Below are 19296 nucleotides of genomic sequence, written 5' to 3'. Positions count from 1 at the left end.
GAAAAATGCAAGGATTCTTTAGTAGACTGTTGTGATAAGACAAGAGGATATGGCTTCAAACTAAGAGGGAAGATTTCAATTGGACATAAGAGTTATTAGAAAAAAAAAAACAACAATACAATAAGAGTAGTGAAGCACTAGAAAAGGTTGCACATAAATGCAGTGAATCACATGCCCGTGGAGACATTCAAGGTTAGGCCAGACAGGGATCTGAGCATCCCAATATAGCTGTGGATGTCCCTGTTCATTGCAGGGGGGGTGGATTAGATGAGACTAAAAATTCTGGTTGCTAAATTTCATGTTACCCCCAAAGCCATATATAAAAATACATGTTTTCCTAAGCCATGCTATACTCATTTACACCTTGTTTCAAGTCCAAACATTCCAAAAGCTGTAAGGGTTTAGTGCTTACATAGGAATCAAGTATAGAAAAAAAAAATCTTCCATATTTTTAACCTCTATCTTATAGCGCTAAACACCAACTAAAACAACTCCACTATCATGCACAATTTAAAGTCACGCAAGCTAGTCAGCTACCAGAGGTGCTTTATTTCTGTCACTAGATGGCAGAAGACAGAAGTAAATTCATCCTTCTAAAAGCCAAAAACCAGCAGTTTCATCAACTGGATAGTAAAAATCAAAGTGAAAGGTACAGCAAAGATTCTGAAATAAAGTAGAACAGATTTTATTGTTTTTAAGATATTCTTTGGAGAATCTGTCTGTTTGAATACTCCAATACACTCCCGGTAATTAGGTGGAGATCAGCTTGGTGGAACAGATTCTACACGTTTCAAGCCCCATAAAAGCATTTCCAGATTTAATTGGAAGACCCCAGTGTATTTAAGAACTAATTACTTGGAAGAAAGTTATGAAATATCAAACCTCACTGTTTGTTACAATGAGAAGTCAAGATGAAAATTAAGAGTACTCCACATCAAGGATGCTTCTTCCTTCTGCTGAAGTACTGCCAGGCACAGCTAAAGGATCAGAGGGATGGAGATTCTGGTTAGCACCTTAAACAAGTTCATACCATCCCCTTCCCTCCCCTTTCTAAAAGGTTATCTTCATGAACTGTGGCTTAAATCTACATTAGTTTTGGAAAGGAATCATATGAGCAGTTTCTTCAGGGTTACTAGTGCAAAGGGGCTTCTTACTATACCTATTACAAATATCCCTCATTATTTCTCATATAGTATCATGCTTAGTCAGAGAACTAGAAGTATTACAGCAGCTTTCCAACAGAACAAGTGTGCCCCGGTGGCGCAGTGGTTAAAGACGCCGCCTTGCAACACTGGGGCCCGTAGTTCGAATCCCCCCTATGGCGCAAGTGGTAGAAGTGCCGCTCTGCTACACAGGGACTCGAATCCCGGGGGTTGGACTCGATGATCTGTAAGGTCCCTTCCAACCAGCACGAAACTATGAAACTATGAAACTGACAGGTTCTCTGGTCTAGAGGTAGCTGCTTGTCCCTTAGAACAGCTCCTGGTTTTAGCACTGGACTTGCAAATTAAGCAGTGTCTCCTCCAGCTCTACAAGCCTGTGAGACTGAAGTCCTGCAGGAAAACTAAAGTATCAGATAATAAAGAGTGCAGAACCTTAAATTGTGGGTTTGTTAACAAATACATGTTTATCTTGATAAGACTGGCTTTTTCCTCAGACCTTCCAGTGGTCTTACTGACACTAGCAATCAAATCTCAGGAGAAGCAGGAGAGTTGCTTATCCACAGCTTTGGTATGAAGAAGAAAATAAAGGGAATGTAGCATTTTTAATGAAAGTCATTTGATTTGGAACACCATCTCAGTGTTCAAAATAAGCAGTCCCAGATCAAGTGCCAAAAGAAGGCACAGAATTTTGATCTGCAATTAACTACCTCACACCACAAATGATCTGCACCAGCTAGAAAAACAGAATGTGTCTCTACAGCTACTTGGGGCTCCTCTGCCAAAACAGTACAGTAAGTTCTAATAATATATCGTCCTTCCAATTTCTTGGTTTTTAGACTTTTGTCACTGAATTATTGGAAGTATTTCAGGACTCCAAAAGATATCTTCACTTTCCATTAAGTGATCTGTCCAATTGCTTCTTTATTAGGAACACTCCTTAGAGGAGTTACTAGCTATATCCACCACATGGTGCAGTTGTTAAGACAATACAGACCTATTAAGACCAGCTGGCACAAGCAGCAAGGTCCAGTCAAAAAGACCTCAGCTCTCTCCCAGCAGCACAGTAAGCTTGTTGTTTCATTTGCCCCACAGTATCTTTTGCTTTCATTTTGATATTTGACACATAGCAGGTGATCAGTTCAACTTCCCACTGGCAGTGGCAACTGGCCTATTTGATGTTTTCCAGCAAACCACCTCATCTGATGGTCCCTTCCACATGTAGCATGAATATAAGATACTTTAAGGTTTTACAATATATTCACCTACCAACTGAAAAATCACATCATACTAAACATAAGCTATCAAAAGAAAAGAAGCTGCTTACCTTCAGAATGCTTCAGCTATGCAGAGATCGCCAATAAGATACCCACATACACAGCAGAAATAATACAAGCATGGTATTATACAGTTGAAATAATATAATATACAGTTGGAATAGTATAAATATGGTTGGAAATAAATAGCTAATGGGTAGCTAAAGAAAAGGATTCACCAACTCTGAGGCCTTCAAGATAAGTGCTTGCTGATGTCAAAGAAGACCTCAAAAACTCCACAAAGAACTAATCTCCAGAAAAAGATGCTACATTAGTGGTGGTCAGCCCTTAAATGGGATCTGGGTGAGGTGGAGTCAAGTTCCACCCCTTCCAGGAGCACAGCTGAATTACCTTCACCTGGGCTCCCACAGCTGACTCATCACTTGGTTGGTTAATCAGAGGTTCAGGCTGTGATCAACCATTTCCCTTACACCATGTCTCCACTGCCAACCCTTAAATGAGGTCTGGGAGAGGGTAGATCCTGGCTCCATTCCTTTAAGATACTCAGGTGCAAGTGATACACCTGAGTTCCCCTGGGTTGGCCCTGCCACCCCACCAGGTGCTCAGTCACTGCTTCAAGCTGTGACTTAGCATCTCCACTATGCCCAGCAATCTCTACTTCCTATACTTATCTCTCAGATGATTCTTCAGTTGTGTATTCACACTTTTTTCATATTGTATATAGTTATTTGGGGTTTGTGCTCAACAGAATATCATGGTATGTGAAATCATGTCCTGTGCTTCTTGAAAATCTGAATATATTTCACTTGTATGGATATCTTTACCCAGACAACTCAAAAAGGAACAGCTTATGCTTTGTAAACCAATGTCAAGCATGCTCAATTCAAGTTTTCTGAGGTAGCTTTTTGCACAAACCATACTAACTAGCACTGCTTCCACTTCAATCCTCAGACTTTTTTTTTCTAATTGCACCTTAAATAAACACTTTCTCTGATTCCCTAGAACTCGTCTTGGACCAGAAACTTCATGCTTACCTGCAGCAGCTATCTTCACTTTATAATACATAATATGGAACTGTATTTTATTATCCCAGAAACTTCTCAAAAATCCATAATTTTCTTATAAGAACCACGACACAGCTTCTCTTGTGATACGAGGATGTAATATAGCTTCTTTCCAGGCACACAGTAGATTCTCCTAGTGAACACTTCTGCTATTCCTGCATTGTTGCTAATGATTTCTTTGTCAAGCAGTGGCTCTTTGCCACTGCTAGGATTTACACCATACCCGATGTATTTAAATCTCCTTTGTTCCTATGTTTGCTAGCCATGAATTTCTCTCTGATGACTTGGTGTCCCCTCATAATTCATAATCTATGAAGTGTAGAAATGTTATATATTTATGCTTTTTAATTGTTATATATTGCCTTTTTGTTATTTAATAGGCATATCTATTTCACTGCTGAACCAGAATGGGCTTTAAGCCAGAGATGTCTTAGCTCCTGGGAAACAGAAACTGTTGCATGGTACCTTCAGTCCATTAGATAACCTCTTTTCAAAGAACATTCAGTTCAGTACAGTTTTATATTTCCTTGTATTAGAGTGGTGTCTAGGAATTAACTTGTCTTTTTGGCTTAGTCTATTGCAACCCCTAACCTACGCTCTTCCTGGGCTTTGTTAACATGTTGATCCATAAGCACTCAAGATCCCACAGCTCTATCTTAATTAACTTTCAGAGTAACCATGCATTTAATATGAAAGACCTTCCTGTTACATGCTTTTCAGTCTCTTTGTCCTTCGTAAATCAATTAAAAGCAGTTCCCCTAGACCAACTGGCCTTTCTGAGGTGTTGCATAGGAGGATTATCACACGGAGATGTCATCAAATTTCTGTATTTCTGAGAGGTTACTGACAATACTGACAGAATGTGCAACTGCCTCCAAATCACCCAATGTCATTTTGAATACCAATAGGCACATGGAATGGAAGGAAACATCATGGCACTTCTCATGAGCTAGAGGGTAGGAAAATATTCCAACAGCAGAATGGTACAGCTTCAATAGCTGGATTGCACCTTTCTCTTAAAGGTTGACCTTCACAGCTGTTAGAGGATGCTCTAGATAGTCTGAATCCTTGGGTCTAATCCAGGGAGAACTGACTCTGAGCTAAGAGATTTTCACTATGGAAACTGTTTCCATGGTGCATGAAAAGTCTAATTCTGGCTATCAAATATATCAACCAATTTGACTAAACTTAACCAAAGAACATGCAGATTTATTTTCCTGGAAACAACAGGATTCTGAGCCGCATTCACTTTTTTTTCCCCAGCGATAAACTGCATCGGAGGAAGCAAGATGAAATTCTGCTGAAACACTTATATAATAACAAAGAAATTACTTGGACAGATGACCCATATCCACATGGATATTCACAGCTTTGCACTGAGAGAGGGCAGCAAATAGTATCTCATTCCTAGGAAAAGACACCATAGCCTTGGTGTTTTAGAGTAAGGAGAGTTTTCTCTGCAGGGACCCTGGTTTCAAAAATGTTCATGGTTTGTCTGATATATTTGGCTCATGTTGTGGACAGGAAAGCAAGACACCAGATGTGCTGGAGAAACACAATTGTCTTTTAAAGCCTAGCTTTTACCCTTGAGTAACTGAATTCATAATTGATTCTGAATTGAGTTTTTTCAACTTCTTTACTAAGCTCTACATATGCCTTGTTGAATTGTTATTATAAGACATTATCTAACTTGCAGAGTTACACAGAGAATGAAGGACAGTATGTGAAAAGAATGCTTGTTGTGAAACAGCAGAGAAAGGCATCCCTTACAGACCTAACAAGCTGTCAACTACTGACACTACTCAGAAAAGTGAAAGAGGGTGAAGGCATCTTTTACTCTGCTTAGCTATTATTGCTCACTGTTTTCATATGGTTGTGTCCTTGGACTGTAACATAGCAGCTGAAAGTGTTCGTTTTAAATTTATTGCTTCCAGATTGTTTTCTTGTTCCTCAAACAGTGAAATGGCCTACCAAAGGCAAGTGGAGGAGCATTTTTACATTTGGAGAGTGTTTTCTTGTCACTTGCTAACACTGGGAGGCTTAATAGACCCAAGGAAAAATTAGTGAAAAAAAATTTTTACTCCTATGTCCCAGAAGTCTGATGTCATGCCTAAAATCACTGTGTTTAGGAGAGCAATAATGACAAAATCTGCCTGTTATCTAAGATACCAGACACTAGGTACCTAACTATGAAGGAAAAGAGATTACTGAATCATAGGATCTTTGGAATTGGAAGAGACTCCCCTATAATGAACAGAGACAACTACAGCTAGATGAGGCTGCTCGGAGCACTGTCCAGCCTGACCTTGAAGGTCTCAAGGAATGGGGCATCCACTGCTTCTCTGAGAAGTGCCTCACCACCCTCACTGTAAAAAAACTTTCTCCTTATATCCAATCTAAATCTCCTCTCTTTTAGTTTGAAACCATTTCTACTCATCCTATAACAACAGACCTTGCTGAAGAGTCTGTCCCCTTCCTTCTTATAGCCCCCCTTTAGATATTGAAAGGCCACTATCAGGTCACCTTCTCTTCTTCAGGCTGAACAGCCCCAACTCTCTCAGCCTGTCCTCACAGGGATGTTCTGTCCCATGGATCATTTTCCTGACACTCCTCTTGAAAAACTCCATCTGGTCTATATCTCTCCTGTACTGAGGACTCCAAGTCTGGATGCAATACTCCAGTGTAGGTCTCACTCTCACCTACACACAGTAGAGGGGCAGGATCACCTCCCTCAGCTTGCTGACTGCACTTCTTTTGTTATAACCCAGATGACTCTCAACCCACCAGCAGCAAAGAAAAAAAGCTAAATCATGATTTAATATGCTTTTTTTTTTTTTAGCTATATTGTGCATCCTTCCTACAATGTAACACAAAGTGAAATAGTATTACCAACAAGGATGCCAGATGAAAAACCTGCTTATAGGGCAGGTTGGTCTGCTCTAAAGGAAAATAGTGAGCACCTTCAGAATTATTTTCATGTTTTCTGCAAATATTTTTTCAATGTTCTCTCTTAGAAAAAGTTGGAGTTTTATAGGTTGACCTTTAATCATTTTTTTTTTTCTTTATGGAATGAGTGTTTAGTAGTTAATTTCAAAGGAACAGGTTCACATCAGTAGATTCCTCCAGGTAACTTCTTAAATGCATTCTAATCTTTCAGTGTACATTTCTAGATACCACAGCCTCCATCAGACTGAAAATCTTCCTTGAATCAAAATTATGTAGTCCCAGCTCTTCTTAATTCAGTAGAATATTTTCCAAATGATCTCAATGGGGGTTTCAGTTCAGATTAATTTTTCAGGGTGATGTTATCACACTTATGACAATGTTGCAACTTTCGGTGCCCAGAAACTTCAATTTTTTTTATTTGACTCACCCCCAGTTTTAACTGGGAGAGTATGAGCATGTTCACTGTATCACCTACAAGATGGAGAAGATAAATATCAGATTCACACCAGGGAGCAGCAAAGGCTGTTGACTCCCTGCAAACCATGGCTGAATGCAGTGGGGCCCACCAAGGCCTCAGGCAGAGCCTGTCCCATCCTATCACCCCAGCCAGGAGAAGGGTGGCTAGGGAACATGGGGGCAGCCCCAGCCCTGGGATACATAATCACATAATCACAGAATTGTAGGGGCTGGAAGGAACTTCTAGAGATCACCGAATCCAACCCTACTGCAAAGAAGGCTCCTTACAACAGGCTGCACAGGTAGGTGTCCAGATGGGTCTTGAATACCTCCAGAGAAGGAGAATCCACAGCCTCCCTGTTCCAGTGCTCCATCGCTCTTACTGTGAAGAAGTTCCTTTGCATGCTTCCTATGCTCCAGTTTATGGCCATTTCCCCTTGTCCTGTCCCCACAGACTGCTGAAAAGAGGTTGGCCATGTCCCTTTGACTCCCACACTTAAGATATTTATAAACATTAATAAGATCATCTCTCTCTTCTTTTCTCAAGGCTGAACAAACCCAGATCACTCAGCCTTTCCTCATAAGAGATGTGCTCCAGGCCCTTTATCATTAGACATCTGCATGGAGTCAGGGCCAGACCAAGGCCAGGCTGGGTTGTTGGTCCATGGCTGAGTCTGGCTGGGCAGAGCCCAAGGTGGGACAGAGCTGGGCTTGTGGGCAGCTAGGGACCAGCCCTGCTGTGGCCTCACTTGGATTAGAAACTAGGTCTGCTTGTAAAACACAAGGCTGTGTTAATTAAATATAAGCCAGGCAGTCCTCTTGCTTTACTTCTGTTCTTCATTCTGACATATTTTGCTGGATCTAGACTTCATTCCCTGCCTCCTTAACACTTCAAATCTAGAATGACAGGATCCTGCAATACCAGTATTTTTCACTATTCACATATATCAGTCTTTTCAATATTTTTCAGTATCCAAGCTGCATAAAGCTCTGAAGTATGTGGTACCTAATTATATACACTTTCAAGCAATTGAGGCATCCAAATTTGAAGGAGGACAGTCCAAATATCATTCTAAGCACAGATGGTAAATTGACCTAATAATTACCAGGCAATGTTAAGGGTGAGAAAGGGAGGAGGAGGAAAGATACTTTTCATGCCAGTACAGCTGAGAGATTAATTAACATCTAAGTAGTTTCTGTTTCACCTCTACTCAGGATGGTATTTTATGTAATGTTTCTTTTCCTCTTAAAACCATTAAATTGATGATATAATGATAGTCCACTGCAGAACCTCTGCAACTGTGAGTTGTTTGGGAAGTCTCATGCCACACATTGGAGGACCGTGCAATAAATGTTCAACATGTTACTAGACATAAGTCATTTGTACAGAAAGTAAATGCACACAATTCATGTAGGAGGTGCAATATTATTATTTTTTTAATTCCTTTATTCCAAGTTTAAAATGTTCATCAGGAGACAAGTACTGGAGAAATGGCTTGCCTACAGGAAGGGCTGATTTTTCACTCAAATGAAAATCCCTTAGTTTCATATACAGGAAATCAGAGAATCATAAGATGGTTTAGGTTGGAAGGGACCTTTAATATGATCTCGACCCAACCCCCTGCTATAGGCACCTCCCTCTACACCAGGTTGTTCAAAGCCACATCCAGCCTGGCCTTGAGTGCTTGAAGATATATCTCTCTATCAAGAGTAAAGAGACACTGATACAAAGTCTACATACAGTCACACTGCAATTTGTTTATCCAGTTATACACATTGCTCTCCCTCCCTTGTTTTTATACTTGTTTTAAGATTGTTTTTAAAAGGAATTTCATATTTGTGTAGAAAGCTATGAATACAAGCATACCCAGGGAGGTTGTGGATGCCCCATCCCTGCAGGCATTCAAGGCCAGGCTGGATGTGGCTCTGGGCAGCCTGGTCTGGTGGTTGGTGACCCTGCCCACAGCAGGGGGGTTGAAACTAGATGATCATTGTGGTCCTTTCCAACCCAGAGCATTCTATGATTCTATGATTGATTCTGTAATTATTTCCAAGACTAAAACATGCTGATGAACAGAACTTCTCAGGTTATGCAATACTGTCATCAAACATTACCTACCAGAATTGTTTCTAAAGACCCCCATGGGCACTGATATCTTGACGATTTGCATGTTATGCATCTGATTTCCTTTATTTTTTCTAAAGTGTACCCAGCTTTAAATGTCTTTCATTTCCACAAAATGGAAAAGAATAGCTAAACTGTGTCTCTATCCTTCTGTAGAACAGAATAACAGCAGAAAAAAAGGTGGAAATATTTCAAATGAAAAAGTTTCAGAATTGTTTTGTAACATTTCAGTGCCTTTCACACAAATGAAAGGACTTGGTTACAATAATGCAGCACCCTCATGTAAGCTGCAGTGTCAAGAATCTTAACTGCAAAATTAATCTGTTTTAAGGACACTTGTAATTCATTTTAGAAAGCTAATTACATTTGAATACGCTCCAAGGCAATGCTCAGCACTGTTCCATTATTATAAAACCAGCTGATCATTCCTTCCTTCCTATGGCATCAGGTCTTAGACCACAGCAATGGCAAAGTGATGGTGGCACCTTCCCCAGCACCAGCTGTCAGCAGACCTATGATGAACACAAATCTGTGTTAGGCTGAACAGGAGGTTGAAGGAACTTAAGGAAGAGAACACCTTATGTATCTTGCCACTGTGGTACCTAGAAGCCCAACTAAATTTATGCTGGCTCGGGTAGCAGTGCCACCTGCTCCTGACAGTACAAAGCTCAGCACAACCTGGATAACCAGCCCAAGCAGTGCTACTATCTCAGGCTATCAGCTACAGTAACACTCTTGACTACACAAAGTTAACTCAACCATGACCTTCATGTATATATTCCGTTGTTCTTTCAGACTCCAAACCCAACCTAGCTCTGAACCAGAAGAGCCACTCTCACTGTCCTTCAGGCATCAAAGTCTCAGTGTGAGTTAAAGGAAACAGAGAACAGTTCATTAAAAGGACATTGTACTCCATCAACTTCAATTTTGTAAAACTTGTTATAGCAGTGCAGAACCCAGCGTGAAAACACTTAGTCCAGTTTAGTATTAACCAGTGTGATTTGAATTAGAATGACATAAGACTTGTTTAACCTCCTGTTTCTGTACCATTATGGCTCTAACAGACAAAGCAAGGATCATTTATTCTGGCAATATGAACCTTCTCATAGAGGTGAGACTTGGAAGAACTCAAAGGTATAAACACTGTAAGAAACTGTTTCCCTTTTTCAGTTCTTTTGTGCAATTACAGACTTCTCAATAAAAGGCATGTTCTCAAGCTTAAGTACCAAGGGTAGGCTGTCTGTGCACTCTCTCTTTGTGAAGATTTTCTTGTTTTCACACCACAGAATCATAGAATGGCTTGGGTTGGAAAGGATCTCAAAGATCATCTAGTTCCAAACTTCTTCCATAGGAAGGGCTGACACCCACTAAATCAGGCACTAGAACAGGTGCCCCAAACTGACCTTGAACACCACCAGGGGTGGGACTTCCACAGCTTCTCTGGGCAGCCTGTTCCTCTTCTTCACCACCCCCTGTAAGATTCCATCTAGGATTGCTTCTGTTTCTGCAGCCTGTGCTCTGTAAGGTGTGGGATGCTCTGTAAAACCCCACCTTTTGATTCATAAAGAGGGAAATTACATCCCAGTCTTTCTCTGGCTACCTGCACAAGCTCTCAACACCTTCAAGTCAAAGCTGCACACCATTAACCTGATGATGGCAATTCCTCTTTCCACCTCTGAATTTTTTCCTCCAAAATTCTTTGCTTAACTGGGTTAAAGTTTTATAGCCCCATCTTTCCAGATGTGTTACCACATGCATAACTTCCAGGTTTGTCTGGAGCATTTCAGTCCTTTCCTAGCTGCCAGTTCAATGCAGTTCCAGCTCTCCTTGCAGCCTGCTCAGTCACCCACTATGACTTAAACTGATGGACTAAAGTGGGACCAAGGGATCCATGTACCCCTTACTATTCCAGTCTCTGTGAAAACTATTTCTGATTGTCTCTCCAGCTTCTCTGCAATCCTAAAGATGTAATTTAAAATTCATTTTAAACAGGCAGAAGAATTGCATGTTCAGGAAGATAGCAATGCCTTCTTTTGAGTGTTATTCCACATGCTGCTATTTGTCTTCACTATTCAGTTTTGGTGCTTGAACTCTCTCTCATATTTTCCTGCATTTTACTGCTAGGGAATGTTGCAGAAAGGTAAGATTTAAGTCTAGAGCCACAGAAACCCATATTAAAATTATTCTTAACTCCAATGAAGCCAGGATTCCATCTTAAAAGCAAACATTTTAGAATAGCCAAGCCATTTTACAAACAGAAGCCAAAAGTAAAATTCTCTCTAGCTCAAACGAAGCCAAATTTTCATCCCTAAAGCAAATACTTTAGAACAAAAGCCAAACTGCATTTTAATAAATCAACACATTACCTGATGCACTTCAGGTGCAGCAATGATACATAATGAGAAAAGTAACCAGGAATAACAAGTGGAAAAAAAAAAAAAAAAAAAAAAAAAAAAAAAAAGTAGTACTTTTGGCTTCAGTATCACACACTTATATCCCTTATTCAACCCAATGACAGCTTACTAGGCCTCTGAAGTCACCTCTGAACATGGGATTGTATATTAAATACATGTCCATAAAGTTAGAACTGAATTTACTCCAGGACTGAAGATTTGCAGAAGTGTGTTGATTTATTTTATATTTTTCCCCGTAGGAAATGGAAAGCGTTCTCAACAACAGCCATACTACATCCCTTGCTGAACACACATCTGTGTCCTGGCACAGATACACAAATTCACCTCCATGTATCTCCATCAGAAACAAAGTTGAGATTTTAAGATGAGTTCAAGGGAGAAAGCTCTAGTAACCAAGCAGAATGGGGCGGTCACGTCCTGGACCAGGTCTTTTCCATCTCCAGACCCCATCACACAGTTCTCATCAGATTTGGTGCTACATGGAGAGAGACAAAGGAAAATGTTCATTCACTTTTCAGCCACAGAGCACAAAGTGTGTGTGGTTTAATACAGACCTTTCCAAACAGCTCCCTGTGCCTGAAGCATTAACAAGGATTTACGGGAGTTCTCACACATGTTCGAATGTCAGCTGCTTTCATTTGTCTGCAGACCACTCTCTGTTTGTCTCTTAGAGGCAAAGGATCAGTCAGTTCTGAAGCACATTTGAAGCGCAAAGTCAACAGCAAAGTACTAAAGGAGCTATCAGTATTCCTCATTGGCACTACATCTTCATCTACTTTTTATTTTAACAACTGATCCACGTGAATTCTATAAACCACATTTATTTGCAATACAACTCTCCCCATTTTCTCTGCTATTCCCAGTGCTCTAGTAACCCAGAGTCGGGTGGGTCTTTCACTCTTAGCAGTGTAGAAAAGAAAGAGCAAAACCACAGTCATCAGAATAAAAAGAAGAAGGAGAAAGAAGAATATGAGGAGGAAAATAAAGAAGAATGTGAGGAGGCACAGGTCGTCCAGTGGGGTTGTGGATGTCCCCTCCTGGAAGCATTCAGGATGAATGGGGCTTTCAGCAGCTTGGTCTAGAGGGATGTGTCCCTGCCTTTAGCAGGGGGCTGGAACTACATGATCTTGAAGGTCCCTTCCAACCCAAACCATTCTATGATTCAATGAAATAAAAACAAAAGGGGTTTTATTTCATTTATTTATTTATTTATTTGACCCCAACAGTCTCTCTTCTCCATCCCACTGCTCGAGCCCAAGTCTCTCGGCAGTGCTGTCACTGGACATCCCACCTTCTCCCCCCTTCGCGGTGCCTAAGGCTCCTTCTCCACCACCCATGCTAATTCCCATCACGCTCTTTCCCCCGACGCCCAACTCACGGGGAGTCCCCGATGCACGGCGGGGCTCCTCGCCGCGCACCTGTAGCCACCATCCCCCCGCATCACCCCGGCAGAGCCGTGCCACCCTCTCGCCCCCACCCCCTACCCCGTCCCCCTGCCCCACCGTCGTCCTCCCCCGGCTGCCGACCGGCTGCGACACCTCCGCCCGCCCCGCTCCGCTCCTCCCCGGCCCACGCCTCCGCGCCGGCTTTGTGAGCGCGGAACGACGGCCGCCGGGCAGGGAGGGCGCGCTGCCCGCACCATGCCGCTCAGCCCGCGCCCCGCCGCGCTCCTGCCCCTTTGTCTGCTCTGCCTCCAGGCTGCGCTGCCGCCCCGCCGCCCCCGCTACGCCGGGTAAGTGTCCCGCTCCCCTCCGCATCTCACCGTCCGACCCCGCTCGCACCCCGCGGACGAGGGTTCGCCCTTCAGCTGGCCGCTCCTCGGTGCCGTCGAGCGCGGCGTGCACCGGTGCTGGGTGCTGTGAGGCATCCGTGCGAGGATGCTGCGCGGAAAGACGGACAAAAAAAGTTTCTGTCCTGGCAGAAACTGCCGTTCTTTAGGGGGGAAAAAAAATCGGCGTGCTCAGGAGGTTTGTATTTGCCTTTGGGGAACACGCTTAGTGGGACTTAAAGTTGTGTTTTGAAGAAGCGGAACTTCTTAAAGCGTGCTCAGGTTTGAGCCATAAAAAGCGCAGGCAGCACAGGAATTTGGTTAACCTTCCTGCCATTCCGTCATGTACTTCAAAGGAGGCTTATTTTTGTCATTTAAAATCCAGGTTTGTGTTAGAGAGATGGAACTTAGGAGTACAATGAAAACTGTTAAATCATTGCTCATCTTTAGTGTGTCGTGTTTCCCACCTGGTTTAGAGACTTTCCTTTCAGCAAGTAGTTAATAAAATTGTGTCTGCAGAGATTTATGATGGAAATAAAAGAGCAGCCACACTGAGGACCATGAGAAGCCAATGGCATCTCTCCTCATACGGTATAAAACTCCTCCAAAGTGATGAGCAAATTCCTTGGGATAGCAAACATCACTGTGAAGGAGGAGCCTTATTCTTTTTACTTAATTAAAGTGTGTGGATTCCACCACTAAAACAAAGTTTGATGCACACAAACAAGCAAATTACCTGAGCTTCATGGACTTGCTAATGCAACATTAAACCATTCCCCCCAGATTCTTATTTCACACAGCAGTGGTTGAGCCACCAACAGCTGTCACCATCTCCATTTGGTTCCCCAGTGCTAGTATGTACCTCTATATGGAATCAAACCAGGCACCACAATCAGGAGCCCTCCTGGCAGTGCTGGAAAAGAACAGGATAGAAAATGAAACACCTCTCCAAAGCCAAGGTCCTGTCAGAAGACCTGTGCAGCAACATCTATGTTCTCATCTATGGAGCCCAATAAGGGCTCAATAAGACACTTTTTCTTTTTCCCCCTTTTCTTTGAAGTTTGTGTTCATTTCTTTTTCAGATTACACTGAGATGAGTAACAAACTCCCAGTCCTGGACATAAGTTTTTCTGAAAATTAGTTACTTGTTGATTACTTTGGATAGTGATAGGACAAGGGGGAATGGCTTTAAACTAAGATAGGGGAGGTTTAGGTTGGATATTAGGAGGAAGTTTTTAATACAGAGGGTGGTGATGCACTGGAATGGGTTGCACAAGAGGTTGTGGATGCCCCATCCCTGGAGGCATTCAAGGCCAGGCTGGATGTGGCTCTGGGCAGCCTGGTCTGGTGGTTGGTGACGCTGCACACAGCAGGGGGGTTGAAACTAGATGATCATGGTGGTCGTTTTCAACCCAGACCATTCTATGTTCCTATGATTTCTGTTCTGTTCTATGATTCAATGATCCCCATTTTTGTAGCCTTCACAGAGAGTCTTGCAGAGAGAAATGAAACTTCCCATCAGTTTCCAGAATTTGGAGAAGCACAACAAAAATCATTCCTGGAAATAAAAGACCAGAATTCATTATAAAAACTCTTGGTCAATAGGCGGTTATAGTAGGCAGCCGAGATGTATTTACAAGTCTTGTTGATTATGTGGTCCCGTTTGTGACCAGAACAAACGTTCAAAACAAATTGGAAAAAAAATAGCCTGGTAGGACTTTACTGCTCTTCTCAATTTCTACCATTCCGGAATTCTCCGTGTCAGTAAAAATGAAGAAAAATCAATATGAAGCAGGATGAGTGTTAATGTAGAATTCCAGATATCTTGTCCTTCATAGCTCAGGGTCTTAGGCAGAATCATTTCATTTCTTCTATGTGTGCAACAGTGCAGTTTCCTCCATGACTGTAAACAGTTGAATAATGACCTCAACAGTTGCATGACTGTAAACAGCCATTGCTGCTGAGCCTGGTCATTACCCAAAAGGAAAAATAGATTGGTAAGTTTATTTCAGGAAAGGCAATCAGGAGATAAACTTAGTTGTCTAATGTTCATCATTAGAGTGTCCCAACCATCTGAATTCTTTCTGTGCTAAGGAGTTTTTTGTCAGAAGCTGTACCATATAGAAGGAGGTCATAACTATAATTAGGGCAAAAGTATGGAAGAAAAGAATAAAACTGTTAGTGGAAAACACTTCTCATAAACTCAGAGCGGCACTAGGAGGCACAGAGCATTATAGTTCTTTAGATGAGAACTCTGACCTTAAGAAGATTGATATTCCACCTGTTTCTCCAGCCAGATCCTCCAGACTCTGTTCAGAGCAAGCCAGATATGCCATATGGACATATCTTTGAGCAAATACATTCCAGATAGCTTTGGGAAGCCAACAAATAGTTGAGAAGTCTCAGAAAAAAAAGCAGCAAGTGAGGCAGCAGCTCTCATGCCCACTGAGTTCTTGCAAAGCCTGAAGCACAAATGTATTTGCCTTCCTAAAGGCAAGTGCATGTTTGCTGAGTAAACCCAGACATGCTGGTCTCGGAGAGAAACAATTTAGGGAGTGGAAGATGCCTACAAGCTTTGAGTCAGTTGAAGGTGATGAATAGAGACCAGTGATTAGTGGTTCTCTCTGTCTTTAAGTTACAAGAAGTCAGAAGCATAAAATGAATATAGTAAGAATCAGGTTGAAAAGAAGCTTCTTTACCCTACTAGGGTGAGAGTTCCACAACTGCTGAGGGATGTGAAATGTTTACAAGGATTTAAGGGAGCTTGACTGATCCATGGAAGAAAGATCTACTGAGAGTTATGCAGGGTACCTCTGAAATGACATCCAGGCCAGGAGATCAATGAGTGTACACTGGAAGAGTACTTACTGGTAATATCATACCACTTCTGCTTTGTTGCTGCTCTTCTTTGGGCCTTCTAACAATTAAGAAGAGCAGGTTACTGAAGTAGACAGATTTTTATTTATTTACTCATTTCTTTAGTAGCAAGTGCAACAATCTTCCACCTTTCAGGTATTCTATGGAAGAGATGGTGTTCCATTAAAAAGTCAAGATTGCTTAGGGAAAAAGGCATCTTTCTCATTTGTTTTTAGAATTTACTACTACATTCCTTCTACTGCAGCTCGTCTCCCATCACCCTATAGGTTGTGGCTGGGCATATGCCCCTTGTTTCTGCTTAATCAGAAGCACTTCCAATAACAGAATGCAGGTAAAGGCTGGAAAAAAAATAAAACTTGGCCAATTCCTCTCTTAGGTTTTGACTGGAGATTTTGTGGTTATTTTAAATATTGTGTTGAGATGTTAACTCCTCCAAAATGTTGGGCTTACATGTGTTACAATGCAGCAGATAATACCAATTCTTTTGGTCAGGTGAAGGCTATGATTCATTCCTATTGTGTAACAACTGTGTAAGAAAATCTGGATGTCAGTTTGGGTGGATAATAAACAGAAAAGAGTAACAATATGTTCCGTAAGCCAATATTAGTAGTAGCATACTGCAACTACTGGAACATCACATCCCAGAACCTGCATAAACCAACTGGTCATGCAGATAATGCTCTCAGATTTGATATCTGTGCTTCAGCAAATTTCAGATATTTTAATGTCCATTAACATCCCAGCATACCATAGCTAAGTGTCTCTGATCCCACATTACCTTACACACAATAGCTAGCAATTGTTCTGTCTCATGGAAAAAACACGTGGGAATGTGATGAAAGCTAGCTGCTGAGGGAATTGAGAAGTGGAAAGGAGCTCCTCCCATGCTGTTCCCTCCTGCAGATTTTTCCAAATATTAAAAAAAAATAAAGGTTCTGCTTTGCTGTATAATAAATGTTCTTTCCTTCTTCTACTTCAGTCTCCTTTCCTACTTCCAAGTCAAAGTAAAAGGTCATACACGCAACTGGCAAAAAAAAAAAAAGCATTTGGAAAGCACACCAGCAGCATTGTATTGTAGTTAACCATATTCTTTGGGATGAAAATCACACATACGTCTTCTCTGGATGATATCAGGGACCTTCTGTAAGGTGAGAAGCTATGAACACTCCAGTATCATGCACAATTTTAAGTATCCTCTTATCAGATAACTACTGATTTGGTAATGAAAGCACCAGTAATTGCCAAAAAGAGCCCAGAACAGTGAAATCCATGAAAACTCAGGCACCTCTATATCCATTCTTGCCCCAAGACCACAACTTTAGTTTTTCTGTTTTCTCATCACCTGATATTCCCCCAGTACATCATCATTTATGTTCTCCTCAAGGAAAAAGAGAATACTGCCAAGGTTTTATACCTTTTTTTTCCTATAAGACCAGGCATTTTAAATCTACCTTTTATAGCCTCCCTACCCTCTTTATTATAAACAAGAAAGGTGAAGTGTCTCAGTTGCTACTGGTATGAGTTTCAATGAACCTCAGTGCTCCCACTTGTATACCATACTCACTCCCATTTGCTGCTGCCGTGTATTCACTCTTCTGGAGGCACTCATGGGGTTCTCAAAATGATTCTTAGCCAGGAATGTTTAATACAGGACTTTCAAAAGCACTTAGCCAGGCACAGATGCAACAAAAATAATGTACAAGCTATTTTATTTTATTTTTTTTATTAAAAAATGGAATCCAAGGTAAGTGAACCACCTACATGAAAGATGGTGAAATTAACTTGCACTCCTAGAAGGAAAATCAAGGTTCTAGAAGGAAGAAATATGAAAAAGCTAAGCTAAGAAGCTAGAATATAAGAATACATTGCTAACACTTTGCAGGAAACTCCAGTTTACTACGTTATATAGGACTGTTTCCCACACTGAACAGTAAACAGGAGCTCAAGGTCTCCTGAAATTCTATAATGTGTAAAAGTGTGATCTGTACATCTGAAACAGCCTTACATGGTCAGAACACCATAGGAAACGTTTATTGTTCTATGCAGTTGAAGAGGAATGGCCATCATTAATCATTTCTCACTATCTCCAGGAGGTAAACTATCATCTCTGTTTCACAGAACTGTCTTTCACTTATCTTTTCCCCTTAATTTTACCTCTGAATGCATAAAAGGAATTGTACTCCATCTTCCATTGTAAAACATACTATTTGGGGAGATGCACTGTGTTTATAACATTCACAAGAGTCAAGAAAGAAGTTGAGATTGAGACCATATAGTGGGAGTCTGTTCATCAGTCTGTAAGCAAACCCTGCTGTGAGTATTCATACAGCAGCAAAAACGAAAAACAGTCAACGTAGTTCACCATTCAGTATTTTTACTGTTCAGGCTGCACGAACAGTAGGAGATATGATGAATTTCTCTGCCGTTTGACCCTCTACTTCAAAAGAAATAAAACAAACTATAGTGCTACTGTCCTCTGCCCAACTAGCTTACATATTTATGCTATCAGTATTATTTTTCATGAAGAAATTTTTCAGTAAATCCTGTGCTCTCTGTTCCATTTATAATGATCAGCAAGTCTGGTTGCAAAATAAGAAATGATAACTATAGCTACACACCAGACTCTTTCCAAAAACCCCACTGCAGATAAATCTCATAGAATTTAAAGGGACTTTTGCTGGTCTTGGATCTGCAGAACAGGTCTATAGGCAACAAACTTCTGGCCACAATCCCAGTCCTGTATTTTTTTCAGTCCATTTTGATTCTGATTTATGAAATTCCTGTTGACACGATTGAGTAAAAAGATGTGGTTCTAGTTTGATATTGGTATTAGAGCAAAACCTGCACTGATTTTGCTCGCTGATTTGTATTCAGCGTATCAGGTCAGAATGATAAAGAGATACAGATTGTAAGGAAGGAATCGGCAATGAAAACTCTGGAACAGCCTTTTGTGCCAGGCACCTGAGGGTAGGTGAGCCAAAGTACTCCGAATTAAAATTCAGAGCAACAAACAGATGAAGACAATATATTCCTTTCTTTCTAAGAATTTCTAACACTGCCAATTGAAAAGGAGGGCCAAGGACCTCATTTCTTTCTTTTGGAACAGAAAGGCACTGTGCATGACCAAAGAGGAGCAGGGCTGCCCAGCTGCTGGGTGCTGCTCCCTGGGGCTGGCAGAAAGAACAGAGCTGCTCCATCTGCCCACAGCT

At 41.4% G+C, this 19296-nt stretch overlaps 1 protein-coding gene across 1 annotated transcript in view; it reads left to right on the top strand.

The window, feature by feature from the left end:
• Positions 1-13028: 13028 nt before the first annotated feature.
• Positions 13029-19296, top strand: part of CPA6 (carboxypeptidase A6) — a 79632-nt gene continuing 73364 nt past the window's right edge. The window contains exon 1 of the mRNA XM_015855679.2: positions 13029-13174. Coding sequence (XP_015711165.1) covers positions 13083-13174 — 92 coding nt within the window. The 5' untranslated portion in view covers positions 13029-13082. The remainder of the gene's footprint in view (positions 13175-19296) is intronic.

Source organism: Coturnix japonica, chromosome 2 (genome assembly GCF_001577835.2).
Source record: "Coturnix japonica isolate 7356 chromosome 2, Coturnix japonica 2.1, whole genome shotgun sequence".
Taxonomy (NCBI): domain Eukaryota; kingdom Metazoa; phylum Chordata; class Aves; order Galliformes; family Phasianidae; genus Coturnix; species Coturnix japonica.
Note: the sequence above shows the minus strand (reverse complement) of the source record. Positions and strands in the feature narration are given on the sequence as shown.